Source organism: Podarcis liolepis (genome assembly GCF_965112155.1).
Source record: "Podarcis liolepis genome assembly, chromosome: 13".
Taxonomy (NCBI): Eukaryota; Metazoa; Chordata; class Lepidosauria; order Squamata; family Lacertidae; genus Podarcis; species Podarcis liolepis.
Window position 1 is genome coordinate 5364163 of NC_139573.1, and position 15414 is coordinate 5379576.

The 15414-nt window shown below is 50.9% G+C and overlaps 1 protein-coding gene across 2 annotated transcripts in view; it reads right to left on the minus strand.

Moving 5' to 3' along the window:
• The window catches only part of LOC310692084 (polyunsaturated fatty acid lipoxygenase ALOX15B-like), a 45263-nt gene that overhangs the window by 9643 nt on the left and 20206 nt on the right, over positions 1–15414 (minus strand). For both annotated transcript variants that reach the window (XM_083472604.1, XM_083472605.1), the window contains 6 exons: positions 15224–15346; positions 11568–11671; positions 7244–7416; positions 4672–4815; positions 2369–2572; positions 1549–1635 (listed from right to left, as the gene is read on the minus strand). In XM_083472604.1, coding sequence (XP_083328730.1) covers positions 1549–1635; positions 2369–2572; positions 4672–4815; positions 7244–7416; positions 11568–11671; positions 15224–15346 — 835 coding nt within the window. The remainder of the gene's footprint in view (positions 1–1548; positions 1636–2368; positions 2573–4671; positions 4816–7243; positions 7417–11567; positions 11672–15223; positions 15347–15414) is intronic.

Below are 15414 nucleotides of genomic sequence, written 5' to 3' on the forward strand. Positions count from 1 at the left end.
GAAGGAGAAGGGTTGTCGGGTTCAGCCTTAGTAGGCAGGTGAAATAAGTTCCACAGCGAAATAAATCTGCAAGCAAGCCTTTCTCATTCTAAAGGTAAAACGTGGAATGTTTTATCTATATCGGTATTCCGAATTACGGGCACCGACGGATTTAGATGGGAGGCTGGGGTGAGGGGGCGTGGGGACCAGACATTAAAAGGGTGGAAATTAGCACACTGATTTTGGGTTCTTTGTTTCACTTTTTCACTCCTTTTGGATCCAAGGATCATATGTAAGAGGATGGTGATGAGAGGGTGAGGCAAATTTTTATATTATATGATGTTGTCGCTACAAAGTTCTCAGCCATGGGCGATGCTGGATTCTGGTGTAACACATTTAGGTGCATGAGATTTAAGATGCCATGTTAAAAAATGTCCAAGTTGGAGAACAACTTGAGATACATTTCCAAATTGGACCCTTTGGGCACAGATTTCAAAGAAAAGCTGCCAGACTGCAGACAGCATTTTCTGCATGGACATCTATCCCATCGCTTGTTTATTTGTGCATTTCGGGGGGTGGGGCGGGGGCAGCTAATCTGGCTATGCAAGATATCTGGCTAATCTGGTGCAAAAAGCTAAAGCAGAAGGATGCACATTTTCATTTGGGTCTCAAAATCCATCTCTGAGAGCAGGCAGGGGGAGCCACCAAAGGGTCGGAGGAAGGGGGGGCGGTGGTAGCGGTATGCCCTGGGTATCATCACTGGGGGGGGGGGGATTTACATTTGGCATGCCACCCACCCACGACTCCCAAGCCTACCCCAAGACGTCGGGAAAAGGGGCGGAGCTGCGCCGCCTTGCTGACAGCCTTCCTCCCTTCCCCCTTCGTTTTGAGAGCTCGGGGGAGGCTTGGGAGTCACAGGCGGGTGACGCGCCATTGCCCCCCGCTCCTTGGGGGGGAAGCCTCCCCCAAGCTGCCAAAAAGAAGAGGGAAGGGAGTGTTAGTTTCTGTTTGCCACTGTGCAGTGCTTTGGAGTCACAAGACTCTGTTTACATTCCAGAGACATTTCCAGGCTGTTGGAAGTCTCACGGAAGACAGGAGACAGATGTGACGTTACTGGTTTCCTGTTCCTTTGTTGTTCGGTTGCTCTCTGCTCTCACAGAGAGAGGATGATTTCTTTTCTGTCTTCGTAGCTTAGAAAACAAAGCATAGCGATGTAGCCATAAATCTCATCACTTCCGTGTGCTGTTTTGATTCTCTGCGTAATGGGAAGGCGCCTGATGGCCTCATCAAAGGCTCAGGTCGTTAATCACATCGGAGGCGATTCCGGAAGATGAGCTTTATCAGCTCGGCAGAAAGAACAGAGATTCCGACAGGGAGGAAGACTGTTGGCAAAGCGGTGTGGCTCCCTCTTTCCTCGCCCAGGAAGCAGCCCGCCATGGGCGTCTTGCCCCCTGGGATGCTCGCCCCACCCCCATAGCCCCGCCCCAGATGCACAGCAGCTAAGCGCCACCTCTGATGCACCAGACAGACAAGCAAACTCAAAAAGGGGAAAGGGGCCTTCTCTCTTACCAGGTCCATCATCCCGCCTTCCATGATGAGCCTGACCCTGGCCAAAGCGTTGATCTGGAGGGTGTATCGGAAGTGTGGGATCAGGAGCTGCAAGGCGGGAAAGAAAACCTATTTGTTAAGTTGTGGGTGAACATATCAGACGACACAACGATTCTTCAAACAGCTCTTGTTTATTCACAGGCCAGAACAGAACTGACCTGGAGGGTTCAGAACTGAACTGGAGAGCTCCACTAGAATGCAACAGTAACCATTTTCCGTAACTATCCAATCACTGAACGTCACTTTCAACCCCTTATTTGCATATGTGGACCTGAGTGAAAACTATCTATAGTATCCCCCTGCTGGCCCAGGGTGAGAACTTCAGTACATAAGACTGTTGGAATCCTTGGCCTGGAGAGAGACTTGAAAGTCACACAGCCGAAACCTCCAGCAAAGGCACTGGATCCTGCTCCCTTTCAGTCCCCAAACCAGGCAGCACGATTGCAAAGCTCTCGACAGGTCACAATGCAAAAAGCTACTGGGCTGTGCTCGACTCACGAGTAAAACAGGCCCAGCCTTGCGGCAAGCAAGATCCTTTCGCGGGGCACAGGTTCTTGTCCTTTGCCCTCAGGCAGCGGCGCGCCCCTCCACCCTCATCCCGCCAGTGCTTTCCAAGATGGAGTCGCTCCCGTTCGACCTTCAGGTTTCCCAGGGGCTGCCGCAACGGCAGGGGGGCGGTCCAGCGAAAACTTTTCATTGTCTTTCCTCGCTTGGCTGTGCAAACCCTAATGTGACCCTCGGGCCGGACGCTGTTCCTTCCCCACCCTCGCCACCGACATACCTTGAAGACCGGGTGGCACAATGGCAGATGCCTCAGAGTGCAGATAGCAAAGACCTCGGCCACCAGGTGCGTCTGGAGCAGGTGGGAGATGTTCTGGTGGACGTGGAAGTCGGCGTTGCGGACCCACATCTTAGCCAGGGTCCAGTCCCACACCGAGTCGCTGGGGAGGAAGATGGGGTTGTTGGGGCCTGGAGTTTGTCTCAGCTGAGGGAAAGAAGGAGAGGAGCTGGTGATGGGGTGGTCGGGGTGGCTGAGGAGAGAGGGTGGGGCAACAGGTTGGGAAACGCCCCCCCCAGCAGGTTTGGGGTTCAAGCCAAAGCGGCTACTTTCTTTGCCTGAGCGTGTTGTGTGTGTGTGTTGTGGGGAGACAAACCTCTCCACTGCCAGTAACCTCAAATACGGAGGAGACTGAGGCCACATTCCATTCAAGCGCTACGATACCCCTTTAAACAGCCATGGCTTCCCCCAAAGGATTCTGGGAGCTGTAGTTTGCTAAAGGTGCTGAGAGTGGTTGGGAGACTCCCCCCCCCATAAATCCTAAGAGGGATTGGTTGTCAAGCCACTTTGAGAATTGTATCACCGAAAGGGGAATAGGGGTCTCTTCACAACTCCCAGCACCCTTAACAAACTACAGTGGTACCTTGCTGTCAGGGAACTGACATCGGAGCTAGAGGCGGAGGGAAGGCTCTCAAATGATGCTGGAGAAGGGCCCAGCAGGGAGAGAGGCAGCTCCGCAGATGGGGAAGCAAATCAGCGCAACACCAGGGATATAGAGGGGCTGATGGGGGAATCGGCGAGAGGGCTCCAGGACTCTTCACCGGACACCAGCGGGGAGAGTACGGGTCCTCCGTTACCCACGCCCACCCTGCGCAGAAGACTTCCGCGCAGAGAGAGTAGGAGGAGACTGGGTGTCAAACAACTTTTATGTTGGAAAAGATTTAAGAAACGCCCACTGACGGATTCTGCTGGCGACTGAGGCAGCCACGAAGTGAAGGGCTGCCCACACTGAAAAGTTTAGCAAGGCAACAAAGCCTGGAGAGGCGGCAACTTACGCACGAGCAACCCATACACATTACACTTGCGTTACAGATGCTTCAGGTTACAGGCTCCGCTAACCCAGAAATAGTACCTCGGGTTAAGAACTTTGCTTCAGGATGAGAAGAGAAATTGTGTGGTGGCGGCAGCGGGAGCAGGAGGCCCCATTAGCTAAAGTGGTACCTCAGGTTAAGAACGACCTCCAGAACGAATTAAGTTCTTAACCCATGTACAGCTCTCACAATCCTTTGAGAGAAGCCATAGCTGTTTCGTATATTGTTTTGGTTGCATGCTGTGGATGAGGCCTGAGAGAGAAAGAAGGGAATGCGTGAGCAAAAGGAGAAGGAAAGGGGACGTTTTGGGGAGAAGCATTCCTCCTTGTCTTTGAAAGCCTTCCTCTCACCATCTTACTTATTCCACGCAGTTCCACCGGCTGATGGGGCCAATTTGGCCGCAGGACGCCAGTTGCCAACCTCTACCATAAAGCAAGGGATGCGGGTGGCGCTGTGGGTTAAACCACAGAGCCTAGGACTTGCCGATCAGAAGGTCGGCGGTTCGAATCCCTGCGACGGGGTGAGCTCCCGCTGCTCGGTCCCTGCTCCTGCCAACTTAGCAGTTCGAAAGCACGTCAAGTGCAAGTAGATAAATAGGTACCGCTCCGGCAGGAAGGTAAACGGTGCTTCCGTCCACTGCTCTGGTTCGCCAGAAGCGGCTTAGTCATGCTGGCCATATGACCCGGATAAACTGTCTGCAGACAAACGTTGGCTCCCTCGGCCAATAAAGCGAGATGAGCTCTGCAACCCCAGAGTCGGTCACGACTGGACCTAATGGTCAGGGGTCCCTTTACCTTTACCTTCAGAAAGCAGGTATGGGAATGCATGTCTGAATGGTTCCACACTTGTGGGAAACAAGTACAGTCGTACCTTGGAAATCGAACGAATCCATTCCGGAAGTCCATTCAACTTCCAAAACGTTCGGAAACCAAAGCGTGGCTTCTGATTGGCTGCAGGAAGCTCCTGCAGCCAATTGGAAGCCCCGGCCAATAGAACGAGATGAGCGCCACAACCCCAGAGTCGTCCGCGACTGGACCTAATGGTCAGGGGTCCATTTACCTTTACCATAAAGCAACAGAGGAGGAATTGGAAAGCCTGTGGCCAGTCTGCGGCAAGAGAAGTGGGAAGACCCTTGCGGTGGCCAGAGAGTCAGGGAGTGGGCTTCAATCGGCTCAATTCTGACGCCCTGCCGTGCTTACCTGGCTGGCTCCTTACCTGGATAGCTATGGGGAGGAGCTCCCCAGAAGGCGTCTGGTACAGGAGGCAGAGAGGGTCCGCCATGTACTGCCGCTGCCCTTGAATCGTGTTGGTCGGGATGCCCTGCAGGATCTTGTAATCCACGATGTAAACGTTCCCTTTCTTTTAGGGTCAGGGAGGAAGAAAAAACGAGAGCTTGTTTGTGTCATCGCTGCACGATGGAAATAAGCTAGCCCAAAGCGGTGTGATAAGAACGCGAGAAGAATCTAGTTTGGCCCATCTGGTCCTGCATCCTGCTGCCACGGTGGCCTCTTCTGGGAAACCTGAAAGCATTACCTTCTTATAGAATAGAATCATAGAATCCTAGAGTTGGAAGAGACCACAGGGGCCATCGAGTCCAACCCCCTGCCAAGCAGGAAGCACCATCAGAGCACTCCTGACATATGGTTGTCAAGCCTCTGCTTAAAGACCTCCAAAGGAGGAGACTCCACCACACTCCTTGGCAGCAAATTCCACTGTCAAACAGCTCTTACTGTCAGGAAGTTCTTCCTAATGTTTAGGCGGAATCTTCTTTCTTGTCGTTTGGATCCATTGCTCCGTGTCCGCTTCTCTGGAGCAGCAGAAAACAACCTTTCTCCCTCCTCTAGGTGACATCCTTTTATATATTTGAACATGGCTATCATATCACCCCTTAACCTCCTCTTCTCCAGGCTAAACATGCCCAGCTCCCTTAGCCGTTCCTCATAAGGCATCATTTCCAGGCCTTTGACCATTTTGGTTGCCCTCCTCTGGACACGTTCCAGTTTGTCAGTGTCCTCCTTGAACTGTGGTGCCCAGAACTGGACACAGTACTCCAGGTGAGGTCTGACCAGAGCAGAATACAGTGGCACTATTACTTCCCTTGATCTAGATGCTATTCTCCTATTGATGCAGCCCAGAATTGCCTGAGCCCAAAAGTGCTTTCCAATCGTGTGGTTTCCAGCAACTGGTGCTCCAGCCACAGAGGGAGCACATGGCCACAAGGTTCAGTAGCCACTGATGCAGGTAGCCCACATTGTGGGGGTCAGGTGGGATTGCTATGAGGAATTATGAAAAATGGAGCATGCCATTGTGTCAGTGATAAAAGCATTGCTTTGACTAGGCTTGAGCCATTTGACATGAGTTCTGATTCAATCCCACAAACCTCTGCATCTCTGTCCATGTTCTCTACTGTCCATTTTCTACGCCTGACAGGCACGTATAAGCATTCTAAAACACAGACCGGTTGCTTCACCAGGCATCCTGGGTCATAAAGATAGAAGGTAGGTTTGATGTAGCGTTTGTTAGTTTTGTTAATCTAATAATAATAATAATTTATTATTTATACCCCGCCCATCTGGCTGGGTTTCCCCAGCCACTCTGGGCAGCTTCCAACAAAACACTAAAATACAATAACTTATTAAACATTAAAAGCTTCCCTAAACAGGGCTGCCTTCAGATGTCTTCTAAAAGTTTGGTAGTTATTCTTCTCTTTGACATCTGGTGGGAGGGCGTTCCACAGGGCGGGTGCCACTACCGAGAAGGCCCTCTGCCTGGCTCCCTGTAACTTGGCTTCTCGTAGTGAGGGAACCGCCAGAAGGCCCTCGGAGCTGGACCTCAGTGTCCGGGCAGAACGATGGAGGTGGAGACGCTCCTTCAGATCTACTGGACAGAGGCCGTTTAATCTTAGGGCCAGGAAGAGAGTTCAGGAAGAGAGTTCACAAGGAGATGGTAAATACTCCCTTTCCTTCCTTTCCTGTTAGTGCCTGTTTATGATCTCTGGGCTTTGCTAAATGCATTCCTCCTCGATTCCTGTTTTATTTAGCCTAAAATATGTATGCATGCTCAAAGTAGTCTTTGTAGTTGAAAGGATTTCTCTGATCTAACTTTGTACCCACGTGGTAGGTTTTTTTGAAATGCTCAGAGGACATCTGATTGGTTCTTACAAGCGCTGTGTTAAAAGCTCTTTTGTTAATAAAAGGGGCCTGGGCCGGGGTGTGACAGATTATTATTGGAACTTCCTCCCAGAGTCTTGCTGGCCAAGCCTCATGTGTACAGTGGTGCCCCGCAAGACGAATGCCTCGCAAGACGGAAAACTCGCTAGACGAAAGAGTTTTCCGTTTAGGAGGTGCTTCGCAAAACGAATCTCCTATGGGCTTGCTTCGCAAGACGAAAATGTCTTGCGAGTTCCTGCGGAGTTTTTCCCCTCCCCCCCTTTTTCTAAGCCGCTTATCAGCTGATCTGATAAGCCGATAAGCCGCTAAAAGCCGCTAATAGCACTAATAGCGCTAATCCGTCAATGAGCTTGCTTCACAAGACGAAAAAACCGCTAGACGAAGAGAATCACAGAACGGATTCTTTTTGTCTTGCGAGGCACCACTGTATTTTATTAATCAGGGTCCAATCCTTCCTTGCCTTCGGAACGCAACACACATCTCCTTGGATGGGAGAAGTTTTCTCTGGCTGCTAAGATGCAGCCAGCTTTAGCAGGTGGGACATCCCAGCCGCCTCTTGAGACAAGTCTGGAGCCTATTTTGCTGTGGAGAAACAAGGAATGAAAGAATTGAGTCACCTGCATTTCTTCCTGCAGGGTGGTCGATGCCCCGAGAGTCGCGGCAACCATCTCCTGGGTCACGGGGAAATTGCTTGGGATCTGGGTGCATTTCTTGATCACCACAGGGTTGACGCCGTTGAGATACTGGGAGCCGAAGAAAGCGTCTTCTTGCCAGTGATCGGCAACGTACTCTGGGGACGTAGAGAAACTTCTTAAAAGACGTGTCTCTCCAAGTCTGGGGAAGTGCCGTTTAGAAAGCCACTTCCGCCCTGCAAAGGAGGTGGTGTTGCGGGCTTCACGCTCTCACCACGCGCCTGGTGGCTGGTGCTCAGCCTCTGCGCCATTGAGGGAATCCCCGGCCGTGTCATCCCCTGGACAGCCAATCGGCTGGCTCTGGGGGCGTGGCCTGCCCTATTTAACGCAGGAGCAGCCGGCGATCTCCCTCTTTTGCTACCTCCAGCTGCTCCTGTTTCCCGCCCTTTAAGGTTTTCGTCCTTGAGCTTGCTATGGACCTCGGTTGGTCGCCGTTGAGGTTGGCCTGGTAGGAATTTTTTTCCACTTGGCAACATAGCTGTCAACTTACAAATTTGAAAATAAGGGACCAGCAGCCTCGAAAATAAGGGATCAGCAGCCAAAATAAGCGATTTTCAGATTTTCAACTTCTGAGCCCCTCCGAGCCAAAGGTAGAAAGCCCAGCCAGCAGCCAAATGAAGCCTCAAGCGGTGGTTCCCACAGCGCAGCAACCCGGCAAAGGGGATGCAGCAAGGAAAACCACTGTCCCCTCTCCGCTGGGAAGCGCTGAGCAAAGGCGAGTCCCCAGGCAAGGCGGCTGATTTGATCGGCACAAGGCTTGCAAGCTCCACCCCCCAGTCGTTCTTAGACTCCTTATTGGCTGAGCAACGTAGCCGAGCAACGCAGCTGGAGCCTCCCTCCTCCCCGGCCGGCAGGGAGGGAGGGAGAGGAGCTGCTTCCTTTGAAACCCGGGAAATTTAAGGGACATCATCAATAAGGGACAGCAGCGGGACACGGTGCTGGGATAAGGGACTTTCCCGCCAAATAAGAGACGGTTGACAGCTATGCTTGGCAAATTGGCAGAAGCCACTTGGTTTTTTGCCTACCTCATAGCAAATTGTCACAACTTTCTTGGTATTGGCGGTTAGGCATTGGTATTGGTATTGTTATGTAGACGGATGAGGGGAGGAAGCGCCATCACCTGCCCCACATATTGAATTGTAGTCCGGTAAAGGATTCTGGGGGGCGTGGCCCTGTCCGAAGCCTGGGGAGGTGAGGGCCTAAGGCACACCCCCTATTGGTGACCCCGGGGGAGTTCCTAGTTGATGTGCATCAGCAGGACTCCTCCTACTGGTGGTTAACCCTTCCCGGCCTTCAAGTGGATGTGCTGAAGCCGGATATAGTTGCTTAGGACCAATGCCTAAGCCAATACCTCTCATTACCTGTAACCAATAAAGTTGTGACCTTGTTTAGCCCATTAACCTGAATAATTGTGTCATGTGTCTTTATTTCCACTGGGGAGGGGCGGGAACTCGCCACGCAACTGGAGGCAGGGGTGGGGTGTGGGGAGGGTATAACACAGGGCCAGCAGAAAATCGCACTGAGCAAGTTGGAGTCAACTCTTTTTTCAAATGCAAAAACATGAGCTGCACAGGAGTGTCAGGAATAATAAACACAGGAGCTGAGCTCCGGAAGTTCTTGCCCCCATGAAGCAGTTGCCAAGACCTAAGGTCCTTGCATTCCCACAGCTGCCTAAGTTCCCTCCTTGTAGGATTCCCCCCCCCCCCAAAGTAATTGGAGACTGTGCCTGCCTGCCTGTAGCCAACCTCTCGTATGCCCTTTTCATGCCTCTTGTGGTTCTGGGAATTATGAACAATGAAGCAAGCCGTTGTGTTGGCGATGAAAGCATTGCTTTGACTGGGCTTGGGTCATTTGACACGAGTTCTGATTCAACCCCACAAGCCTCTGCATCTCTGCCCCATTTCCTCTAGGCTTGACAAGTCACGTACACAGATGCTTCACCAGGCATCCTGGGCCATAAAGATAGGAGGTAGCTTTGATGTGGTTTTGTTAATCTTTGGGCCAGGAAACAGAGTTTCACAGGGAGGTGATAAACATGCCTGTCTTCCTTTTCCTGTTTATGACCTCCGGGTTTGCTAAATGCATTCCTCCTTGATTCCTGTTTATTTAGCCTAAACATATATGCATGCACAAATTAGTTCTTTGTAGTTAAAAGGATTCCTCTTGATCTGACTTTGTCCCCACGAAGTGATTTTTTGAAATTCTCAAGGGAAAACCGATAGGTTCTTACAAACGCTGTGTAAGAGTTCTTTTGTTAATAAAACGGCCTGGACGAGGGAGTGGCTATTGGCACTTCCCCCCAGAGTCATAGCTGTCAACCGCCCCTTATTTGGCGGGACAGTCCCTTATCCCAGCGCTGTGTCCCGCTGCTGTCCCTTATTGATGATGTCCCTTAAATTTCCCGGGTTTCAAAGGAAGCAGCTCCTCTCCCTCCCTCCCTGCCGGCCAGGGAGGAGGGAGGCTCCAACTGGGTTGCTTGGCTGCGTCGCTCACCCAATAAGGAGTCTGAGAACGACTGGGGAGTGGAGCTTGCATGCCTTGTGCCAATCAAATCGGCCGTGTTGCCTGGGGACTCGCCTTTGCTCAGCGCTTCCCAGCGGAGAGGTGACGGTGGTTTTCCTTGCTGCGTCCCCTTTGCCGGGTTGCTGCGCTGTGGGAACCACCACTTGAGGCTTCGTTTGGCTGCTGGCTGGGCTTTCTGCCTTTGGCTAGGAGGGGCTCAGAAGTTGAACATACCTGTGCTCTGAAAATCCCTTATTTTGGCTGCTGATCCCTTATTTTCGAGGCTGCTGGTCCCTTATTTTCAAATCTGTAAGTTGACAGCTATGCCCAGAGTCTTGCTGGCCAAGCCCAGTGTCTATTTTAATAATCAGGGTCCAGTCCTTTCCTTTGCCTTCAGAACGCAACAGGGAGCTTGTTGCGGCAGGAGGGGGAGACACCTCTGACTCTTCACCAGCCAGACTCATATCTTGGCTTCCATCCTCTCCAGCCTCCACTCCTGCCTCTGATTCTGAACTGCTCTCTGCCACAGCCCCTTCCCGCTCACGGTGCCCTGTTGCCTCTTCAGCTTCCAACTTCATCTCTTCCCAGTCTGCTCCCTCTTCTCCCTCTGACCACTCAACGTTGTCCCACCCCCTTGGCTCTGAACCATCTTCCCTTGGGCAGCTGGTGACCCCCAGCACTCCTCTGCGTCCAACCAGTTTGTGACAGAAGAGCCTAGCTGCTGGATCAGGCCCAGAGACTCACCTAGTCCGGCATCCTGTTCGCCCAGCGTCCAAGCAGATGGGAAGCCCGAAAGTTGAGCACAACAACACTCTGCCTGTTTGCGATTTGCAGCATACCGCCTGCAGCACTGGACGTACTGGGCAATATTTGGCAGGATCCTGTTTCCTCCTCAACTCTGCCCAGAAGCCTTCTGAGGAACAGGAACCCCTGGACTATGTTTGAACTTTTTTTAACCTTGCAGGGCTCATGTACTTGTATCAGTGACACGCTAGGTCTGAATCTGGGAGAGGTAGCTTCCCACTTCAATCTAGCTCCTTTCCTGGAAAGGCTATACCTGTTGAATTTTGGCCTGTAGAAAGCTGCAAGGCGGGGAAGGGCTGTGGCATCTCCTTTGCACACTGAAGGTCCCAAGTTCAGTCCCTAGCGGCATTTCCACTAAAGGTAAAGGGACCCCTGACCATTAGGTCCAGTCGCGGACAACTCTGGGGTTGCGGCGCTCATCTCGCTTTATTGGCCGAGGGAGCCGGCGTACAGCTTCTGGGTCATGTGGCCAGCATGACTAAGCCGCTTCTGGCGAACCAGAGCAGCGCACGGAAACACCGTTTACCTTCCCGCCAGAGCGGTACCTATTTATCTACTTGCGCTTTGAGGTGCTTTCGAACTGCTAGGTTGGCAGGAGCCTGGACCGAGCAACGGGAGCTCACCCTGTTGCGGGGATTCGAACCGCCGACCTTCTGATCAGCAAGTCCTAGGCTCTGTGGATTAACCCACAGAGCCACCCGTGTCCCTTAACGGCATTTCCATTAGGGGCCTGGTATTTCCTGTGCCTGAAAACCTGGAGTGTAGCTGCCAGTCAACGTTGACAATATTAAAGGGACCCATGGTACACAGCAGAGTCCCACGTCCCAATGATCCTGACTGCTCCTCCTTCAAATGTGCCTGTTCTATCCTGGTCAAATGGCTTCGATCGTTTCTAAGAACGTAGTATTTGATAGTGCTTGTGCACGTGCAAAGAGGCACCTACCGGAAACGGGGGTCTTGTTGAACCAGAAAACCTTCCGGATGTCTTCCATTTTCTTCCAAGACTCCTGGCAGTCCATGAACCCCTTCAGCTTCACCTCCATCAGTCTAAAGGAATCACAGAATCGTAAGAGTCGGAAGGGACACCGGAGGGTCATCTAGTCCAACCCCGTGTGGTGTGGGGAGAAGGAGGCAGGGAGAGAAGAATGGGCGATAGCTGAGGACCATGGATCTGAGTGTTAACAGCTGCTGCTTGTTGCAGGAATTTATGTATAGGTGGGGGGGGGGGGTTGCCCCTCCAGCAGATATCATGAGCACGCAGCCCACTACCAAAATCAGCACAATCACTTTTGTGACTCTTGTGATTTGTCCCCACAAAACACCCCATCACAATTTCTTCCTATCTATTCAAAGGGCCTTTGCTGCACGATACCAAATGTAACAATTCACTGATCAATGTATCTCTGTACTGGCTCACTGGGAAAACTTCAGAAATTCATATAGACACATGAGCTCAGCTACTCAGCAGCCCCTCTGCTTGAGTGATAATCCCTGGCATCCTGATACCTGAGTGCCAGACAGGTAGCCATTCCAGAAATAACAAACCCAGATGAAGACAAAAGGGTGTGATTAACTTGGCTGGGAAACAGGGAAATGTAAAGATCTTTTTTGTTCCACTTGATGGGTGTTTGGTGGAGGGCAAGGGGAACCATGGGGCAGGGTCCAGGATGCTCAGATTACGGCCACCAGACCTCCCCTTTCATGATGTAACCATGATGTAGTTGGGGGGGGGTGTAACATGGGGATTAGGTAAAGGGACCCCTGACCATTAGGTCCAGTCGTGACCGACTCTGGGGTTGCGGCGCTCATCTCGGTTTACTGGCCGAGGGAGCCGGCGTACAGCTTCTGGGTCATGTGGCCAGCATGACTAAGCCACTTCTGGCAAACCAGAGCAGCGCACGGAAACGCCGTTTACCTTCCCGCCGGAGCAGTACCTATTTATCTACTTGCAATTTGACGTGTTTTTGAACTGCTAGGTGGGCAGGAGCAGGGACCAAGCAACGGGAGCTCACCCCGTCACAGGGATTTGAACCGCCGACCTTCTGATTGGCAAGTCCTGTGGTTTAACCCACAGCGCCACCCGCGTCCCAACATGGGGATTAGCAGCTAATAAAAGTTTGGGTCCTCTCTTGTTCGGGGCTTCCATCTTGTTCCACCTTGTGGCAGGTGGGAGTCCTGTCGCAACAGTCTTCAATAAAGACCAAGCCTACCGGCTGCTGTTTTGCTCTGGTATTCCTGGCTGGGGTCCTTGTTGTTTTGTCCAAGGGAGCCCTCGGATTTCTCCGTTAACATGCTTCATAGCAATTATTTGCTGCTTCATAGCAAACAATTAACAACAGGGGAATGGGGGCAGCTGGAGATCAGCTTACTAGGAATGTGGCTGGCCCTCAAACGGCAATCCTTTCCTTTCGGCATTGCAGATTACCACCTTGTCTTGCTGGTAGAACTGGAAAGGGGGGCTGCTATCTTAGATCACGTCCCCTTGCGAAAGAGACCTTGGGGCAGGGATCTCGCTGGCAAAGTGGCACAGCATGCCTGTTTGCACAGTGACGGCCAGTGAAGTGTTTTCGGACTTTGGACTTAAATTGCAGAGTTGGAAGGGACCCCCAGGACTCATCTAGTCCAACCCCCTTCGGTGCAGGAGACGGCCCACGTGCATTGTTGCATCACATGACTTCAAAATGCGGTAAGACAGCCCTGCCGGGTGTTATTTTTTTTGGGGGGGAGAGGAGGGTTGTTTTCATTCTGCTGAGTGGTGCCCCGGACTCCTGCCCTCAAAGGCCTGTCCGTTTTTGGTTTCCTCTCGTGAAAATTCAACAAAAAATTCAACGTTCAGTGTAGTGCAATGGTGTCAAGACCGGGACCTGGGAAACCAGGGTTCGGATCCCTACAAGGCTGTGAAGTTCACTGGGTGTAAGCTTGGGCCAGTCACTGCCTCTCTCAGCCTAGCCTATCTCACAGGGTTGCTGTGGGAATTAAATAATAATAATAATAATAATAATAATAATAATAATAATAATAATAATAATAATAATAATATATTTAAACCCCGCCCATCTGGGCGGCTTCCAACAAAACACTAAAATACAATAACCTATTCAACATTAAAAGCTTCCCTAAACAGGGCTGCCTTCAGATGTCTTCTAAAAGTTTGGTAGTTATTTTTCTCTTTGACATCTGGTGGGAGGGCGTTCCACAGGGCGGGTGCCACCACCGAGAAGGCCCTCTGCCTTGTTCCCTGTAACTTGGCTTCTTGCAGCGAGGGAACCGCCAGAAGACCCTCGGCGCTGGACCTCAGTGTCCGGGCAGAATGATGGGGGTGGAGACGCTCCTTCGGGTATACTGGACTGAGGCCGTTTAGGGCTTTAAAGGTCAGCACCAACACTTTGACTTGGGCTCAGAAACGTCCTGGGAGCCAGTGTAGGTCTTTCAAGACGGGTGTTATATGGTCTCGGCGGCCACCCCCAGTCACCAGTCTAGCTGCCGCATTCTGGATTAGTTGTAGTTTCCAGGTCACCTTCAAAGGTAGCCCGACATAGAGCGCATTGCAATAATGCAAGCGGCAGATAACTAGAGCATGCACCACTCTGGCGGTGCATGCTCTACTCTAATAATAATAATAATAATAATAATAATAATAATAATAATAATAATAATAAATTTTATTTATACCCCGACCTCCCCACCAGGGCCAGGCTCAGGGCGGCTAACACCAATAAAATTTCAGTAAAAACATAATAAGGAAAAAAACCAACCCAATTTAAAATACAGGTTAAAATGTTATTTAAAATACAGCCTCATTTTAAAAGTCAAAAGCATAAGGGGAGGGAAACATAAGGGTCATAGATGAGGAGGGGGAGAATAACCACACAGTCCATTCTGAGCTCCGTGGAGGTGAAGGTGGAATATAAATGCAACAAGCAATTTTTAAATGCATAATGAACTCTTTTTAAAACAAAACAAAACAAAACAAAACAAAACAAAACAAAACAAAACACAGTTCCCTCCAATATAATGCATTTTGTGTGTGCTATTGCCAGTCATTCTTATGCACACTTTTAATGTTTGCGTACATTATTAGGGCCACTGCCCTGGAAAATTCGGGATGCATTTCTGCCTCTGACTGCAGCCGCTATCCTGTTTTGCAAAGAAGTGAGGGGCGCATTGGTTGCTGCAATTCCAATTTTACTTCTGGACCTGCCCGCCCACTGGCCTGCGGCCCTCGGAATGTTGCTGAAGACTGGAAGTGGCCCTCAGGCTCGGAAAAATTCCCCTCCCTGCTCTTGCCTCGGTTGCAAAAGGACCGATAGCAATGGCGATAACCCCTGTTCACCGATTCCAGTGTGTGGCAAAGCATCGCAGCTTAGGACCCGAAAGGGAGCAGACCAGCTTGTTCGACACCCAAAAGTCAAGATAGATAGAGAGCTGGCCAGATCCTGACTGCCAAATAAATAAATAATTTATTATTATTATTTATATTTCGCCCTCCCCAGCCGAAGCAGGGCTCAGAGCGGCTAAGAACAATAAAAGTAACACAACATTCTAAAATCAATTCAAAATCAAAATCAATGCTGGCTTTTCTCGGCTTTCGGGACTCACGTGAGCTTTGACCGCAGGAGAAAAGTGCTGAGCTTGGTAAAAGAAAACTTCACGTTGGTGTTCAGCTCCTCAATGTTCTCCACAGCCAGGCAATGAGGCATCCCCGGCGCAAATTCTGCCCACCTGGTTTTTAAAATCAAGATTTCAATGGGGAGAAGTTTGTTTGTTTTATTAATTTTTTTGGAAAAGTT